The sequence below is a fragment of the Panthera uncia genome, chromosome C2, assembly GCF_023721935.1.
Source record: "Panthera uncia isolate 11264 chromosome C2, Puncia_PCG_1.0, whole genome shotgun sequence".
Taxonomy (NCBI): Eukaryota; Metazoa; Chordata; class Mammalia; order Carnivora; family Felidae; genus Panthera; species Panthera uncia.
The window spans coordinates 208,268-224,568 of record NC_064810.1 but is presented as its reverse complement, the minus strand read 5'-3'; the positions used below and the strand labels follow the sequence as shown (position 1 = coordinate 224,568).

Below are 16,301 nucleotides of genomic sequence, written 5' to 3'. Positions count from 1 at the left end.
CCTTGTGTTGTGTGGATCAGTGGTTAATTCCTTTTGATTGCTGAGTTGTGTTTCTTTGCTTACCTATTTCCGTCTTGATGTACGTTTGGGTTGCTAATTTTTTACTGTTAAGAATAAAAACTGCTATGGGTAACAGTGTACATGCTTAACCAACAGAGCCACCCAGGTGCCCCTATTATGGAATATTTTTAGTACAACAAACAAAAAGAAGAATGTAATAATCCCCATGTTCCTATCACTCTGTTCAACAGTTACCAATCCAGGCCCCACCAGGCCTCTTCCTCTTCTCCCTCAGGAGTGGGGTTTTTTTGTTGTTCTTTTTTGTTATTGTTGTTTTTTAATGTTTATCCACTTTTGAAAGAGAGAGAGAGTGCGAGAGGAGGCGGGGCAGAGAAAGAGGGAGACACAGAATTCAAAGCAGGCTTCAGGTTCTGAGCTATCAGCACAGAGCCCAACGCAGGGCTCGAACTCACAAACTAGGAGACCATGACTTGAGCCGAAGTCAGACGTTTAACCAACTGAGCCACCCAGGCACCCCCAGGAGTGGTTTTTTTTTTTCTATTATTTATTAAAAAAATTTTTTTTAAATATTTATTTATTTTTGAGAGAGAGGGAGACAGAGAATCTGAAGCAAGCTCCAGGTTCCAAGCTGTCAGCACAGAGCCCGACACAGGGCTTGAACTCACAAACCATGAGATCATGACCTGAGCTGAAGTCGGATGCTTAACGGCCTGAGCCACCCAGGAGCCCCTCTCTTGGGAGTGTTTTGAAGCAAATGCCAGACATCACATTTTATCTGTAAAGATTTCATTGTTTCTTGGGGCGCCTGGGTGGCTCAGTCGGTTAAGCGGCCAACTTCGGCTCAGGTCATGATCTCCCGGTCCGTGAGTTTGAGCCCCGCGTCGGGCTCTGTGCTGACAGCTCAGAGCCTGGAGCCTGTTTCAGATTCTGTGTCTCCCTCTCTCTGACCCTCCCCCGTTCATGCTCTGTCTCTCTCTCTGTCTCAAAAATAAACGTTTAAGGGGCGCCTGGGTGGCGCAGTCGGTTAAGTGTCCGACTTCAGCCAGGTCACGATCTCGCGGTCCATGAGTTCGAGCCCCGCGTCGGGCTCTGGGCTGATGGCTCGGAGCCTGGAGCCTGTTTCCGATTCTGTGTCTCCCTCTCTCTCTGCCCCTCCCCCGTTCATGCTCTGTCTCTCTCTGTCCCAAAAATAAATTAAAAAAAAAAAAAAAAAAAAGTTGAAAAAAAAAATAAACGTTTAAAAAAAATTAATAAAAAAAAGATTTTGTTATTTCTTTAAACAAGAAATATCACTATCACATCTCTAAAAATTAATAATTGTATTTATTTGTTTATTTATGTTTGAGAGAGAAAGACAGCATGATCAGGGGAGAGGAAGAGAGAGAGGGAAACAGAATCTGAAGCAGGTTCCAGGCTCTGAGCTGTCAGCACAGAGCCTGGTGCGGGGCTTGAACTTATGGACTGTGAGATCATGACCTGAGCCCAAGTCAGATGCTTAACTGACTGAGCCACCCAGATGCCATATCTTTTATTTATTTTTAAATTGAGATATAATTGACATAATATTAATTCCAGGTATACAACATAATATCATATTTATATATATTGTGATCACCACAGTAAGTCTAGTTGACATTTATCACCATACATAATTACAAACTTTTTTCTTGTGATGAGAACTTTTTTTAAATGATTTTTTCATTTCTGAGAGAGAGAGAGAGAGAGAGAGTCAGAGCATGAGAGGGGGAGGGGCAAAGAGCGAGGGAGACTGAATCTGAAGCAGGCTCCAGGCTCTGAGCTGTCAGCACAGAGCCCGATTTGGACCTGAGCCCAAGTCGGATGCTCAACTGACTGAGCCACCCAGGTGCCCCTCTTGTGATGAGAACTTTTAAGATCTGCTCTCTTAGCAGCTTTCAAATGTGCAATACCACGTCTTTAACTGTAGTCACTATGCTGTGCGTGACCTCCCCAGGACTTGTTCATTTTATAACTGGAAGTTTGTACCTTCTGACCCTTCACCCATTTCCTCCAGCCCCCACCCCAGCCCTGGCTACCACCAGTCAGTTCTCTGTATCTGTGAGCTCTAAGATTTCACATGTAAGTGAGGTCATGTGGTATTTGTCTTTCTCTGACTTAATTTGCTTAGTGTTATACCCTCGGGGTCCGTCCATGTTGTCACAAATGGCAAGATCTCCTTTTTTTGTGGCTGAGTAGTATTCCGGTGTGTGTGTGTGTGTGTGTGTGTGTGTGTGTGTGTACACGCACACACCACAGCTTCTTTATCCATTCATCAGTCCATGGACACTTGGGTTGCTCCCATATCTTAGCTTTTGTAAATTCTGCTGCAGTAAACATAGGAGTGCATTTATCTTTTTGAATTAGAGTTTTTGTTTTCTTTGGGTAAATACCCAGTAGTGCACTTGCTGGATCATATGCTAGATCTACTTTTAATTTTTTGAAGAATTTCCATACTGTTTTCCATAGTGGCTGAACTAATTTACATTTCCACTGAACAGTGCATGAAGGTTCCCTTTTCTGCACATCCTCACCAACACTTGTTATTTCTTGTCTTTTTGATGGTAGCCATTCTAACAGGAATGAGGTGATATCTCATTTTTTTAAATCTGCATTTTCCTGATGACTAATGATGCTGAGCACCTTTTCATGTACCTGTTGAGCATATGTATGTCTTCTTTGGAAAAATGCCTATTTAGATCCTTTGCCAATTTTTTAACTGGATTGTTTGTTTGTGCTATTGAGTTGTAGGAATCTTTGATACATTTTGGAACTTAACCTCTTATCAGATATATGGTTTGCAAATATTTTCTCTGATTCAGTAGGTTGTCTTTTCACTCTGTTGATGGTTTCCTTCGCTGAGCAGAAGCTTTTTCCTTTGAAACGATCCCACTTACTTATGTTGCTCTTGCTTCTGGCATCATATCCATAAAATCATCGCCAAGACTGATGTCAAGGAGCTCATCACCTGTGTTTTTTTCTCGGGGTTTCATGGTTTCAGGTCTTACGTTCAACTCTTTAACCAGTTTTGATTTTATTTTTGTGGGTGGTGTGAGAAAAGGGTCCAGTTTCATTATTTCTCATGTGACTGCCCGGTTTCCCCAGAACCGTTTATTGAAGACCATCCCTTCCCCATTGTATATTTTTGCCTCCTGTGTCGTAAATTAATTGTGTATGCATGGGTTTATTTCTGGGTTCTCTATTCTAATTCCATCAATCTGTATGTCTTTTGTTTTTAAGTTTACTTATTTTGAGAGAGAGAGAGTGCACGTACACAGCAGGGGAGGGGTAGAGAGGAGGTAGAGAGGGTAGACAGAATCCCAAGTAGGCTCCACGCCATCAGTCCAGAGCTCAGTGCCAGGCTCAGACTCATGAACCATGAGATCACGACCTGAGCTAAATCAAGAGTCAGACACTTAAACGACTGAGCCACCCAGGTGCCCTGTATGTCTGTTTTGATGCTAGTTCCATACTATTTTGGCTACTGTAGCTTGGTAATATAGTTCAGAATCACAAAGGGTGATGTTTCCAGCTTTGTTCTTCCTCAGGATTGCTTTGGGTATTTGGGGTCTTTTTTGGTTCCATACAGATTTTAGGCTTTCTTCTAGTTCTGTGAAAAATGCTGTTGGAATCTTCATAGGGATTGCACTGAATCTGTGGATTGCTTTGGGTAAGAGTGGACATTTTAACGATACTGATTCCTCTGATCCATGAGCATGGAGTATCTGTCTATTTTTTATGTCTTCAGTTTCTTTAATCTATGTCAGTTTTTCAGTGTATAGGTTTTTCACCTCCTCATTTAAATTTATTCTTAGGTATTTTATTATTTTTGGTGCAATTGTAAATGGAATTGGTTTCTTAATTTCTCCTTCTGATAGTTCATTGGTGTATAGAGACACAACAGATGTTCCCTGCGACTTTACTGAATGTGTTTATCAGTTCTAATAGTTTTTGGTGGAGTCTTAAGGGTTTTCTATATATAAGACCATGCCATCTGTAAATAGTTACAGTTTTACTATTTGGATGTCTTTTATTTCTTTTTCTTTCCTGATCGCTGTAGCTAAGACTTCCCATACATGTTGAATAGAAGTGGTGAGAGTGGGCATCCCTGTCTTGTTCCTGACCATAAAGGGAAACCTTCCAGCTTTTCCCCATTGAAATGAGGTTGGCTGTGGGCTTGTCAAATATGGCCTTTCTTAGGGAGGTACGTTCCCTCTATACCTGCTGTGTTTTATCATAACAGTAATCTCTTGTTGTCATTAAATATCTAGTCACGATTCAGACTTCCCTGATTATTTAATGTTTTAACTTGTTTGTTAGACTCAGGATCAAAATGAGGTGAAAAGTTATACTTGGTGGGGACAGGTCTTTAAGTCTTTTTTAATCTATGGATTCTTTCTCTATCATATTTTTCTTGTGATTAGTTTATGGACAAAACCAAGTTCTTTGTCCAGTATGTTTGTTTAGCCTGAATTCTGGCAATTGTCCCTCTGTGGTGTTATTTAATACAGTCATCTGTCCCCTGTAGTCCTGCACATTGTGGTTAGATCCAGAGGATTGATCAGACTCAGGTTCAGTTTTCTGGCAAAAATTCTTCATAGAAGGTGGCATGTGATGTTTAGCGCTCCTGTAGTCACTGATCTGCTAGGACTTCGCAGTGGTGCTACTTTCTCATCATTACCCAAGCAGCCTTAGAAGTTTCTTCTTTGGAGAGTGCATGTCCTCCTCGGTCACCTGGGGGCCTGGTGGTGGGCTGTATAGGAAAACAAGATCAAGGAGTGATTTCAGAGTAGTGAGATGCTTTCTTAGAATCCTCTAAAAGTGACCACTGAGTTTTGTTTACCTTTCGTTAAGAACTAGTGGATTTAAACATACTGTATGCGTTTCAATCCATTATAGTTTTTTTTATTTTTCAGTGGCCAGTGGGAGCCCCTCAGGTTGGCTCTTGAATCCTTCTGACATTCCCCTGGGATTCTCTGAGGCCAGAGCAGAGACGAGGAAGCTCAGAGGCTGGGGGAAGGCAGTGTGTTTTGTGTCCTCGACGTGTCACGGTGGGGACTCTAGGGACCCTGCTACTTCCTAGGGCAAATGGAATTGGGTACCACCATCGGGGCACTTGACGTTGCTGCTCAGTCACTGTTTTTGGGCTTTTTTCAGTGGACAGAGTGGGAAATGATGCCTCCATCATGAATTCATGCTGCAAGTTCCAAGCCAGATTCCGTACCACAAGGTTTTTACATAAGCCATGGATCTCCTCTCTGCCACACTGAAAGACTGCAGACATCCACAGCTCCCAGCAGTCACTCACGTGCCTCAGGCCACACTATGCACTGCAATCTCAAAATCCTAGTCTCCACACTACCTCTAAAACGTGAGATCTCCAAGAGCAGCTTACCATTTGCAATTCTTTTTGCCCACAGGACGTATCTCACAGGCCGGGGAGGGGTACTAATCAAATTACCATGTTTAAATAAATACACTCTCTCTGTGGGCCTTTGCCACCAATCTGATTCCAGTGCGGCTAAGTTCATTTGTTTTATCTTACTTTCAGTCACTGGGGAATGCTTTTTAAAATTTCAAGGTTTTTGTAAGTAAAATATATACATGGCTCCGAAGTCAGATCTGAATGCCAGGGATATTCAGAGAAGTCTGCTTCTGCCCCCCCACAGCTTCTCTAACTTTCCTTTCTTTAACATAAGCAGTTCCATATTTATGTATATGTGTATGTATATGTGTGTTACACTGTAGGAAATGTACACACGTCTTTCCGTCTTTCCGTGTCTTCTCGTTGAACAGAATGTCTCAGAGGTCACTGCCTCTTTGACCTTTGGATTTGCATGTTCTCACCCATCTCACAAGCCTTCCGGCTTCTCGCCAGTGTTGAGTGGGTCAGCGTGTCAGGGTGTGTGCCAGGTCTCAAACACAGCGTCTCCTAACTCGTGTTACTATCGCCTTCCAGGCCATCGACAGCATCCACCAGGTGGGCGTGTACTGTCTGGCCCTGGTTCCTGCCAACACCTTGCCCAAGGCTCCCCTTGGAGGGATTCATATTTCTGAAACCAAGCAGCGGTTTCTGGAGGGGATGCTGCACCCGTGTAATGTACTAATGTGCCCTCACACCTGTGTCACCAACCTCCCCAAACCTCGCCAGAAACAACCAGGTTAGTTGTGCATGACAATACTTGTCTGATCAGTCTTAATGTTGGTGGCTGCCATACCTGTGGTTAAATGGTGCAGCCCTCTTGGGCCCTACGTCTCTGGGGCTGGGGTTAAGAGCCATAGTGAATGGCACATCAGGTCAGTCTCCACCTCCTGCCTCCCTGGACCCAAGGCACAGATGAGCAAACGTCATCACGTCACCTGTGTGGTGTGGTGGTTTTCACGTGTCTCTTGGAACCCGTCGGAGTGACTACATTCAGGCATGGCGTCTTAGGCTTGGAAGGTGAGGCTGTGACTCTTCCGGAGTAGAAATGACGCCCAAGAGCAGTCTTGGAGCTCAGGAATCTAAGGACCCTCTGCAGTGCTGGGGGGGCGGCCAGCTGTGCCAAGGCTGCGGGTGCCAGGGGACAGGTGCTGTGTCCCGTGGCTGGTGAGACCCAAATGGCCACTGTCTACTCCCTGATTTCACACATGTAAAAACTAATTTTAAAGCCTGCTTTGACTGTTATTTTTGTTCCATTGGTTATGTAAAGTTTTAGTAAATGCTAATAATAACTTTTATTGATTATTGAACCAATAAAATATCATTAAATAAATACACTTACTAAGAAAGATTTAATGTCCTGTTTTATATGTAAAATGCAGTAAAACAATGAAGTCTATTAAAATGTTCTGTTATGGCTGAGGTAAAATCTTCTACCCCCAGGTATATGCCGTTTGGTAAATTTCTCAGTCTGGTGTTGCTTGTATTTGAGAGATTCTCTTCATCACTTACCATAAGCCTTGTGGCTGGTTTCCTGAGCGTCTGTATCTTAGTGAAGAGTGAAATGTACAGTCACATGGCAGTTCTGTACCCAGAGCCATGCCTTCTCATTCAGGGTCTCCGCCCCTGTTTCCTAGAGGTTGGACCAGCCTCCATGATCGTGGGGAACCTGGTTGCTGGGAAGAGAATCGCCCAGGCCTCAGGGAGGGAGCTGGCTCACCTGGAGGACAGTGACCAGGCGAGAAAGGTAACAGCAAGTGGCCAGTGCCTGGGAAATCGAGGCAGGCGCCTCCCCGGCAAGGCCGTGGACTGATGGGCCTCTCTACGCAGTTCCTGTTCCTGCCGGATGTGCTGCAGTGGCGGGCGCACACCACCCCCGACCACCCGCTGTTCCTGCTGCTCAATGCCAAGGTAGGCCACCTGTGCCCATCCCTCCCCAGCTCCCGGTGCTCTGTCCCCAGAGTCCCTGCCCGGAGAACAGGGTGTTGTTGCCAGGCCATCCTCTCTGCCTACCTCGTTCTTTGTGGAGCACTCAGCTGTCACATAATTCATGCAGTAACGTTTCCGTCCATCTTATATTTAACAGGAAAATTCTCATTAGCTCCTTTCCCAATTAAGAACAGTATGCTTATAAAAAAAACGAACAGTATGCTTGTAAATGAGTTAAAAGGAAATGTTTATTTTGTAAAAATTAGGAATTTAGACTTTTGTTTATAGATTTGACATGGCAAATGCTGCTTACTGCCCTGATCCTGGTATAGATTCAGAAATTCGCTGTCAGGATTTTGGGCACCTTTTGATGTGATTACACTGTACCTGGAGTTCTTAGGATAGAAAGGAGGGGCTGTAACTCTCACATCCAATGGGTGGGCCAGTAGGCAAAATAGAGAAACATGACAAGTTAAATAACAGTAAAAATCCTGTCTCAGATGCATCACCCAAGATGTAAGAACAACACGTGCACTTTGACATAGTAAAGGGAAGGTCACTGTGCTCTTAGAAAAATGCTGGTCCAGCTTTTGTTTCTGCTTGTTGCTGCCCACTGTCCCTTCTTTCAAAACATATTTATTGATACCTGCCGAGTTATCGTGTTAAGAGGTGTTAAGTGTTAAGTGTTAGTGTTAAGTGTTAAGTGAAAGTGTTAAGAGGAAAAGGGCACCTGCTCTCGGGACGCTTGAAGTGAGTCTTCCCTGCTGGAAAACCGGTCCGTAAGAAAGACTTTATATTCCTCATCCTGTGTAACTGCGGATCTAGAAGAGTGTTAACATTTATTTTGTGACTGATTGAATTCTAAAGCATGGAGACAGCCAATAATTAACAGTTATGGCGGGGGCCGGGCCCAGACATGAGGTGGCAGCTCAGAGGAGGAGGAGAGACGTGCCCTCACGCGGTGTGTGGTCTGAGCACCTGAGCGCAGGGAGTGCTTCTCAAGGGAGGAGGGCCCCAGGGTGGGGGCCCCACAGAGGAGCTTGCCAGGCATCTGTGTGGAGGGGTTGGCCATCTTTAAAGCCAAGGGAGAGCTCAGGAGGAGCCAGCAGAAGACTAGCCCTGGCCTTCTCCAAATCCATTCTAGACTTTTCTCAAGGTCACTAGTAAAACTGCATTTCTTTTGGTTTGTCAGCCTTCTTCGGGTTTGAATTGTCCTTAGGTCCCTGAGGACGTGCTGGCTTTTGACCCAGCAGCAGGCCTGTGGCTGTACAGGTGGTCGTCCAAGGGGACTGGCGGGCTCTGGACATCTGGGCTCCCAGTATCTGCCTGGCGCTGACATCCTGCACCTTGGCTGGGATGGGAGAAACAAGCCTAGCTCCCCTTCGGGAAGCCTCAAGGGCCTGCGTGCCTGGCTCCGCATACACGCACACTGGCCTGTGCAGTGGAAGCACCAGTCGAGGAGAAGCGAGGGGTTCCCACTCCCAGGGGCCGGTCTGTTCTGGGGCATTATGTTTAGACCAAGCTGCCCTGTTACTTTTCTTTTTTTTTTTTTTTTTTAATTTTTTTTTCAACGTTTTTTATTTATTTTTGGGACAGAGAGAGACAGAGCATGAACGGGGGAGGGGCAGAGAGAGAGGGAGACACACAGAATTGGAAACAGGCTCCAGGCTCCGAGCCATCAGCGCAGAGCCTGACGCGGGGCTCGAACTCACAGACCGCGAGATCGTGACCTGGCTGAAGTCGGACGCTTAACTGACTGCGCCACCCAGGCGCCCCTGCCCTGTTACTTTTCTTAAGAAGGACTACACAAGCTGTGAGGCCGGCCCGACTCTGGTCGGCCGAGCGAAGGAAACATTTGCTGGGAGCTGGTCTGCAGCCCAGCTGTCCTCAGCAGAGACGTGAAGTGAACGAGGAGCCCATGCGGCCGGGGCAGCTGTGCATCCGGCCAGGCACCCACCGCGGCGCAGGCCCACTGACCTGGGGGACAGGAGCTTTGACATGCACAACCGTGCAGCTTATGGATGTCTGTTCATTTAATGTGATTACTGTGTGCATATGTATCCAGGGTGATGGTTGTTTCTGGGCAGGGAGAGGATGAATTGAGGGTGGTATGCAGAGTGGTGATGGCTTATTTTAAAAAAGAGAAATTTAAACAATGAGGCAGAATATTATTAGGCATTGAGAACTTAGACATTTATGGCTTTATCTTTATAATGTTGTTATATTTAAGATATTTTATCAAAAAAGCCAAAAGAGTTTTCTTTAATGGCCGTGTCTCTGTCCTGGACAAGAAGCGGCCCTCACTGCTCCAGGCTCTCCTGAGATGTTCGTGGCCCGTCCCTTCACTGATGGCCAAAGAGCCACCTTTGGCAGTTCTGCAGGAACTCCACAGATGACGGGGAGAGACAATGGATGTGTCTGTAGGACTGGCAGTGGTCCCGGCCCCTAACCACAGGGTTCTGGGGACAGGGTGTGTGCAGTGTGAGCACACGCCCTGCCCCACCAGCTCCGCTCAGCCAGGGACTGCGTTCCTAGGGCACCGTCACCAGCACTGCAACCTGTGTCCAGCTGCACAAAAGGGCTGAAAGGGTTGCCGCCGCCCTGATGGAGAAGGCACGACTGAGCGTCGGGGACCATGTGGCTTTAGTCTACCCCCCGGGTAAGCACACCCTGAATGCCCTGTGCACACGCCACCTCCCTCGGCTCTGCGTTCCCTGGGACACTTTGTTATTATGGAGCAGACACCCTCATAACCTCCAGCAGGTTGGCCAGGTGCCCGGTCCCTAGCATTCCCTGTCCTGAGCACGACCTCCTCCACTCTCCCGGGAGCAGCCTGTGCCCCTGACCTCTGCAGTCACCGCTTCCGGCTCCCTAGGGTGTGAGCACACAGACGAGAGCACCCTACATGTCAGCTTGGTCTCCCAGTTTCCTTTGATAAAGTCTCTTTTAATCCACAGGCTCTCCATTTCCCTCTCTTTACAATTTATCTACCGAAGACCTGGTCTGACCCTACCTACAGAGGCCCCACAGCCCAGATGCTACAGAGCAGCGTGTTCTTGGCCCCGTGTTTCCTGCAGGCTGGCAGCTAGATCCCAGCCCTGGGTCAGACTCTGGTCCAGTGTCTCTGCCAAGACCAAGTGCTCCTGCATGATCTCACCAGAAGCCCATGCTGGCTTGTGTCTCTGCTGGTGGCATTAGCAGCCACTGACTGATGCTTCGGTGTTTAACATTCATTAATCCTTTAGGGGTCACAAAACAGTGATACTCTAATTCTTTCATTTCTTTTCCATTTATTGGCCATAGAACTAATACACAGAAACCTCCCCCTTCATCTGGTATTTGGCTACCCCGTGGTAGAATTCATATGTGTTGGTTCTTTATGAAATGAATTTTGTTTCCTGTCACACTCCAAAGGTGACCCAGCAATGAATTTAAAAATATATACATATCAATATGAACGCACAGACTTAAACTTATTTGTTGGGTTTTATCCTTTGTAGTTACTTCCCTTATCAAGTTCAGGTTCTGCCATGTTTGGCCAATAGGAGCCTGTTCTGGCTGGCTTAGCACTTGGCCACTAGTCCCTTACTGCTTCCTCAGCTTTATTGTGACAAGGTGCTCCAAGTCCCCCTAGTGCCCATCCTACCCCAGACCTAAGATCAGCCATTTCTCCACGGAGCCCCCCTGTCCCCCCCCCCCCTAGTTCCCAGAACAAAATCTGGGCATGAGGGACACTGGTTTCTCCTGGATTGGCTGCTGTTTGTTGGCTCTTTCAGTGAGCAGAACTGGGAGTTATAAATAAATGTATCTTTTTTTATTAAAAAAAATTTTTTTTATGTTTATTATTTTTGAGAGAGAGAGAGAGAGCAAGCAGGGAAGGGGCAGAGAGAGAGGGAGACACAGAATCGGAAGCAGGCTCTGTTATGCCCAGAATTCGTGATCCCCAAAGACCGCTAGGGAGCCGAGTCTGATGTAAAAGCAAAAGAGCCTTTATTCGAGCTAGCTCGAGCTCAATCCCCTACCTGCACCGACGCAGCAGTGAGATACCGGAGAGAGAGCGAGTTTCAAAAGGACAAAGGTTTTATTGGGGCCTAGGGGCAGTTGGTGAGGTAATGGCTGTGGCCTCAGCCGATTGGCTGGGGAAGGGTCCGAGTCCTGTTAGGCAGGTGAGCGGGAGGTTACTCAAGGGGAGGAGGCGTGGTCAAGGTGAAGGACACAGAACTAGATGGAGTTGGCCGGCGTAGGCCCGCCCTTTCAGCTCCAGGTTCTGAGCTGTCAGCACAGAGCACAGGGCTCGAACTCAACAGACCGCGAGATCATGACCTGAGCTGTAGTTTGCCACCCTACCGACTGAGCCACCCAGGCGCCCCTAAATAAGTGTATCTTTAGAGAGGCACTGCCTTCTGAGTTCATAGTGTTACATCCCATTCAAATCCAGGATCATAGGACTTTACCAAACCTCACCTGCCGTGTATCTCCTTTTTTCCATACCAAGACTCCTGCTTCTTCAGAACAGGGAGATGATAGAGTTCAGATATCCCATAATTACTAAGCTATGTAGCCCTGCATCACATGCAGTGCTCCCAGAATAACTGTACAAATACTGTAACCATCAAAATGAATTCTGAAAACAGTTGACAAGGTTTGCACCTGCTTTTCTGCCTTCCCCTGCCCCTTGTTGCTGCTTTGTGTCCGTGCTGTCAGGAGTGGCCGTTACAAATGCAGCCTCTCTTTTCTTACCCTCATTTTGATGAGGTTTTGGAGTGATGGTGAGGGGTGGGATCTGGAGCCAAAGGCCAAGAAAAAATTCTTGAGAAGTCTTTGGTGCAAAAAGGTGATTTTATTAAAGCACGTGGACAGGACCCGGGGGCAGGAAGAGCGCACCGGGCTTGTGAGGAGTGACTGATTACATACTGTGGAGTTGGTCAAGTCGAAAGGGAGCCCTCCAGAGGGACTTTGATGTGCTAATGAGGACTCCTAAGATACCTGAGGCCTCCCTGTTGTCAAGCTAAGGAGGTTTTCCTCTAGTAAGACATTAACATTAGGACAGCAAGGGGTTCCTGGAGAAACTATACTCTGTATTTGCCACAAGTGTTTGTCAATGGGCTGCAGGTTATGTGGAAATTTAATGTTACCTGCCATTTCCTTCTTGCCTTTGTTCCCCACATCACTGTGGAGGGGTGATGCTGGGGCTCCAGGAAACTGAGTCTACAGGTTTCTGGAGATTAGGCTGTTGATAAGATTGCCTTTTTCTTGTAATTTACAAAGATATTTGTAAACTGTTGGAGACTCCTGTCCTGCATGACTGTGATCTCTATCAGCTAACCATTGTTTTTCCCCTTTCCTTTGCCCTTGGGCAGCCAGGAGAGCTGAGGAATGTCATACCTATCTTAGCTGGGGGTGGTCTGGGGGGTCCGCCTGCCTTATGCTCCCTCATCCCTGGAATGGGGTTGGGTGGCAGCCTGGTCTCTCCTGGCACAGGGATGTGCTAACTTGAATGCTTCTAAACCCACGGGCCTCAAAGTCTGTCTCTGCTTTTCATTCTCTGGAGTGTAGGGTGCTTTTCCCCAGGGCGACTGCAGTCCCCACTCTTGAACTACCCCGGCTTCCAGGTCTATGCCAGACATCGTACAGCATGTCAGTGTAAGGCAAGCTGGTGCTCTCCCCTGCCCGAGCTGTCTACACCACACCCTCTACTGTGGTACGGCCACGCCCCCGGGGTCAGGTGGGAGCTGCAAAGCTTGAGGAGTGCTCACACAGGAAAGTCTGGGGCTAAAGTAACTGCAGAACACCTTAAAACTTTCTTTTTTTTTTTTTTTTTCTTTAGTTTATTTATTTTACAGAGGGAGAGAGAATCCCAAGCAGGCTCTGCTGTATCAGCACAGCTTGAACTCACAAACTGTGAGATCATGACCTGAGCCTAAATCAAGAGTCAGTCATTTAACCAACCGAGCCACCCAGGCTTCCCCATAAGCTGTTTTTAACAACAAAAAAGAAAATGCATGCTGAAGGTCTAAATTTACATTTTATTTTTTTGATTAAAAAAAATTTTTTTAATGTTTATTTATCTTTGAGAGACAGAGCGAGAGAGACAGATCACAAGTGGGGGAGCAGGGGCAGGGGTGGAGGCAGAGAGAGGGAGACACAGAATCCAAAGCAGGCTCCCCAGCTCTGAGCTGTCAACACAGAGCCCTATGCAGGGCTCGAACCCATGAGCTGTGAGATCCATGACCTGAGCTGATGGTTAAGACTGAGGCACCCAGGCACCCCTAAATTTACATTTTATGAATTTAACCGGGCAGGTGGAGAGTTTAATAGCTGGAGGGCTAAGCTGTGGTCCCTGCTGGAAGGCCCAGAACCTCCCTTGGGCACAGATATCTTGCAAATGCCACAAGCGCGTGTGTTGCGTATTTCTTGGGAATGAAGGGGGAGTCCAAGACTTTCTTCGAATTTTCAAAAGGATGTGAGAGCCAAGGGATTAAGAACCCATGCTCTCTGGACACTGCAGAAGAGTGGGGTGCTGCTGGGACTGGATTCTCCCCACCCTGTTCACCTGGTGATTCCAGGGATGGGAATATGAGCATAATGGGAACAGCATGAATTTTGTGAGCTCAAGGAAATGAGCTCCTGGTGATGTCTCTCTTGCGTGCTGGGTTTGAGGCTATGCTTGTTCCGTGTGGGGCAGGGACCGTGCATGCAGGTGCCCTGGCCTGCTGTGTGCCAGCACCTGCTCTCCCTTCACTCAGTCCTCCTGGCTGCCCCACAGGCACAGAGCAGATGCATGGTCCTGTGGCAGCGGTACTGGGGGGCCAGCTGGACCTGGCTGGTGTGCTGAGCTGCCCTGGCCGCAGTGTCACGTTATTGGTACTGACGGAGCACTGGGGACTTGTAATCCAGTGAAACCCACCAGCTGGGTGAAAGGTGGCATATTTATTTTGACTCTGGAATTGAAATAGCCTGAGGCTGACCAGTGGGGTCTGGTGTGCTCTGAGGGGTAGCATCTAGAGGGGCCTCCACGGTGGGGGGCGCAGGAAACGCATCTCAAGTTGGGCTGAGTTCAGGACGGAAATACAGGTTTTAAGCATGGTATAATTCCCCCTAAATTTTAAATATGAGGAATTTTAAACATTTAGAAATTTGAAGGAACATTTTGGTGGTCGCATGTTGTGATGTACAGTTGAGAGCAGGATGGGGTGCCCTGGCCCGGGACACATGTACAGTGAGGAGGTGCAGCGTTGGTGTCCCCAGTTCTCCAGAGACCCCTGCCTGCATTCCCCACCTTCTCCTCCTGGAGGGGGTGGACCCCCTGCCTCATCCTCCTCATCACCTTCTGCTGGCAGAGGTGGACCCCTCCCCCTCCCATGCCCCCTCCTTTTCCAAGCTAGGCAGCCCCTCAGAAAGGTTCCTTACTGCTCTTGCACACCTCCCTTGTGCTTGGCCCCTGCACACAGGAATGGCAGGCATGGTGCTGCTCTCCGGGCCTAGGCCTCCTGCCCTCAGTGACCTTCTCTGTGCCATGCACACCCCCATCCGCTCCCCAGCCTTTCAGGATAGTTCTCTGTACATCCCTAACAGCACTGAGTTCAAGAAATACTGATAGCTGGCAGGCTGGGTCTGGGGACCCCAGGGGGTCATGCAGGACCAGCCAAGAGGTTCCCTGGCTGTGCACAGGATAGAAATCAAATGCAGAAAGGCAGGAGGTGAAAGGAGAATTTATTGAGGATGTAGAGAGAATGCAGGTACATACAGTGTCTGGGAAACTCAGAAAGGAAAGGAGAGTCCCATCTTTTTCGAGATCTGGGGATCTTACTGAGGATGGTGGTCCAGTGCATGAGTCCTCTCAGGCACCCAGGAGCTGATTAGAACAAAGACGAGAGCCCGGGTGTTACCCCTTGGAGCCAGGGGGCCTAGGTGTCCACTTGTCTTGTGCCCTGGTCTGGAATATGCATATGATGGCTTCCTCTGGGCATCCTCACCTGGTCCTTCCTTGGGTGTGATCTGTTCTGGAGAAATACGCCAACTCCTTGTCCGCACAAGGAAGACACACACTGTTTGCATTCTGAGGCATGTGTAAAGGGATGCAGATCCTACCAAGAATAGAATCAGGAAAAGGAGCAAAAAGATTTTTATGGAGTCCTTTATTGAGACAGTTTCCCTGTCTCAATATCGTGTTAGTTTGGAGAAGTTGTGTTTGATCCACGTAGCACGTGACAGGAACCCTGCTTTATCATTCCGTGGTACTAGGCGCTGTGAGCCACACTCCACCCTGCACTGACCCCCTCTCACCATGTGTCTTCCCAGGGGTGGACCTCATTGCCGCCTTCTATGGCTGCCTGTACTGCGGCTGTGTGCCTGTCACCGTGCGGCCTCCGCACCCCCAGAACCTGGCCACCACGCTTCCCACCGTCAAGATGATCGTAGAGGTACCTGTGCGCTGTGGACGGCCAGGCAGGCCCGATGGGAGGGCCCTTGTTCCGGTAGACCAGAGGTCTCATGTGTCATCTCTCCCAGGCCCTGCGTCTCACTCACGCCTTCAACCCCTGTGCCCTGCAGGTCAGCAAGTCTGCTTGCGTCCTCACTACACAGGCCATCATGCGGCTGCTCAAGTCCAAAGACGCAGCGGCTGCCGTGGACGTCAGGACCTGGCCGACCATTCTAGATACAGGTACCTGTCCTCAGCACCGTTGGTTGTGTGCTGGCCCTGCCAGGACACACCACCTTTCCTTTCTTTGTTGTAGGAGTTGCATCATTGCCACCAAAAAGTAAGAGTTAGGTAAGGGCAGCTGAAGTCGGTGGTGAGGAGGCTGCTAAAAGGGCCCTTGCCGGGGCGCCTGGGTGGCGCAGTCGGTTAAGCGTCCGACTTCAGCCAGGTCACGATCTCGCGGTCCGTGAGTTCGAGCCCCGCGTCAGGCTC

General features: G+C 48.1%; 1 protein-coding gene across 3 annotated transcripts in view; it reads left to right on the top strand.

The window, feature by feature from the left end:
* DIP2A (disco interacting protein 2 homolog A) overlaps positions 1–16,301 on the top strand; it is a 117,122-nt gene that overhangs the window by 87,754 nt on the left and 13,067 nt on the right. For 2 of the 3 annotated variants that reach the window (XM_049627660.1, XM_049627661.1), the window contains 6 exons: positions 5,996–6,197; positions 7,096–7,205; positions 7,289–7,369; positions 9,923–10,046; positions 15,689–15,810; positions 15,941–16,052. In XM_049627660.1, coding sequence (XP_049483617.1) covers positions 5,996–6,197; positions 7,096–7,205; positions 7,289–7,369; positions 9,923–10,046; positions 15,689–15,810; positions 15,941–16,052 — 751 coding nt within the window. The other variant, XM_049627662.1, reaches the window with a different exon arrangement.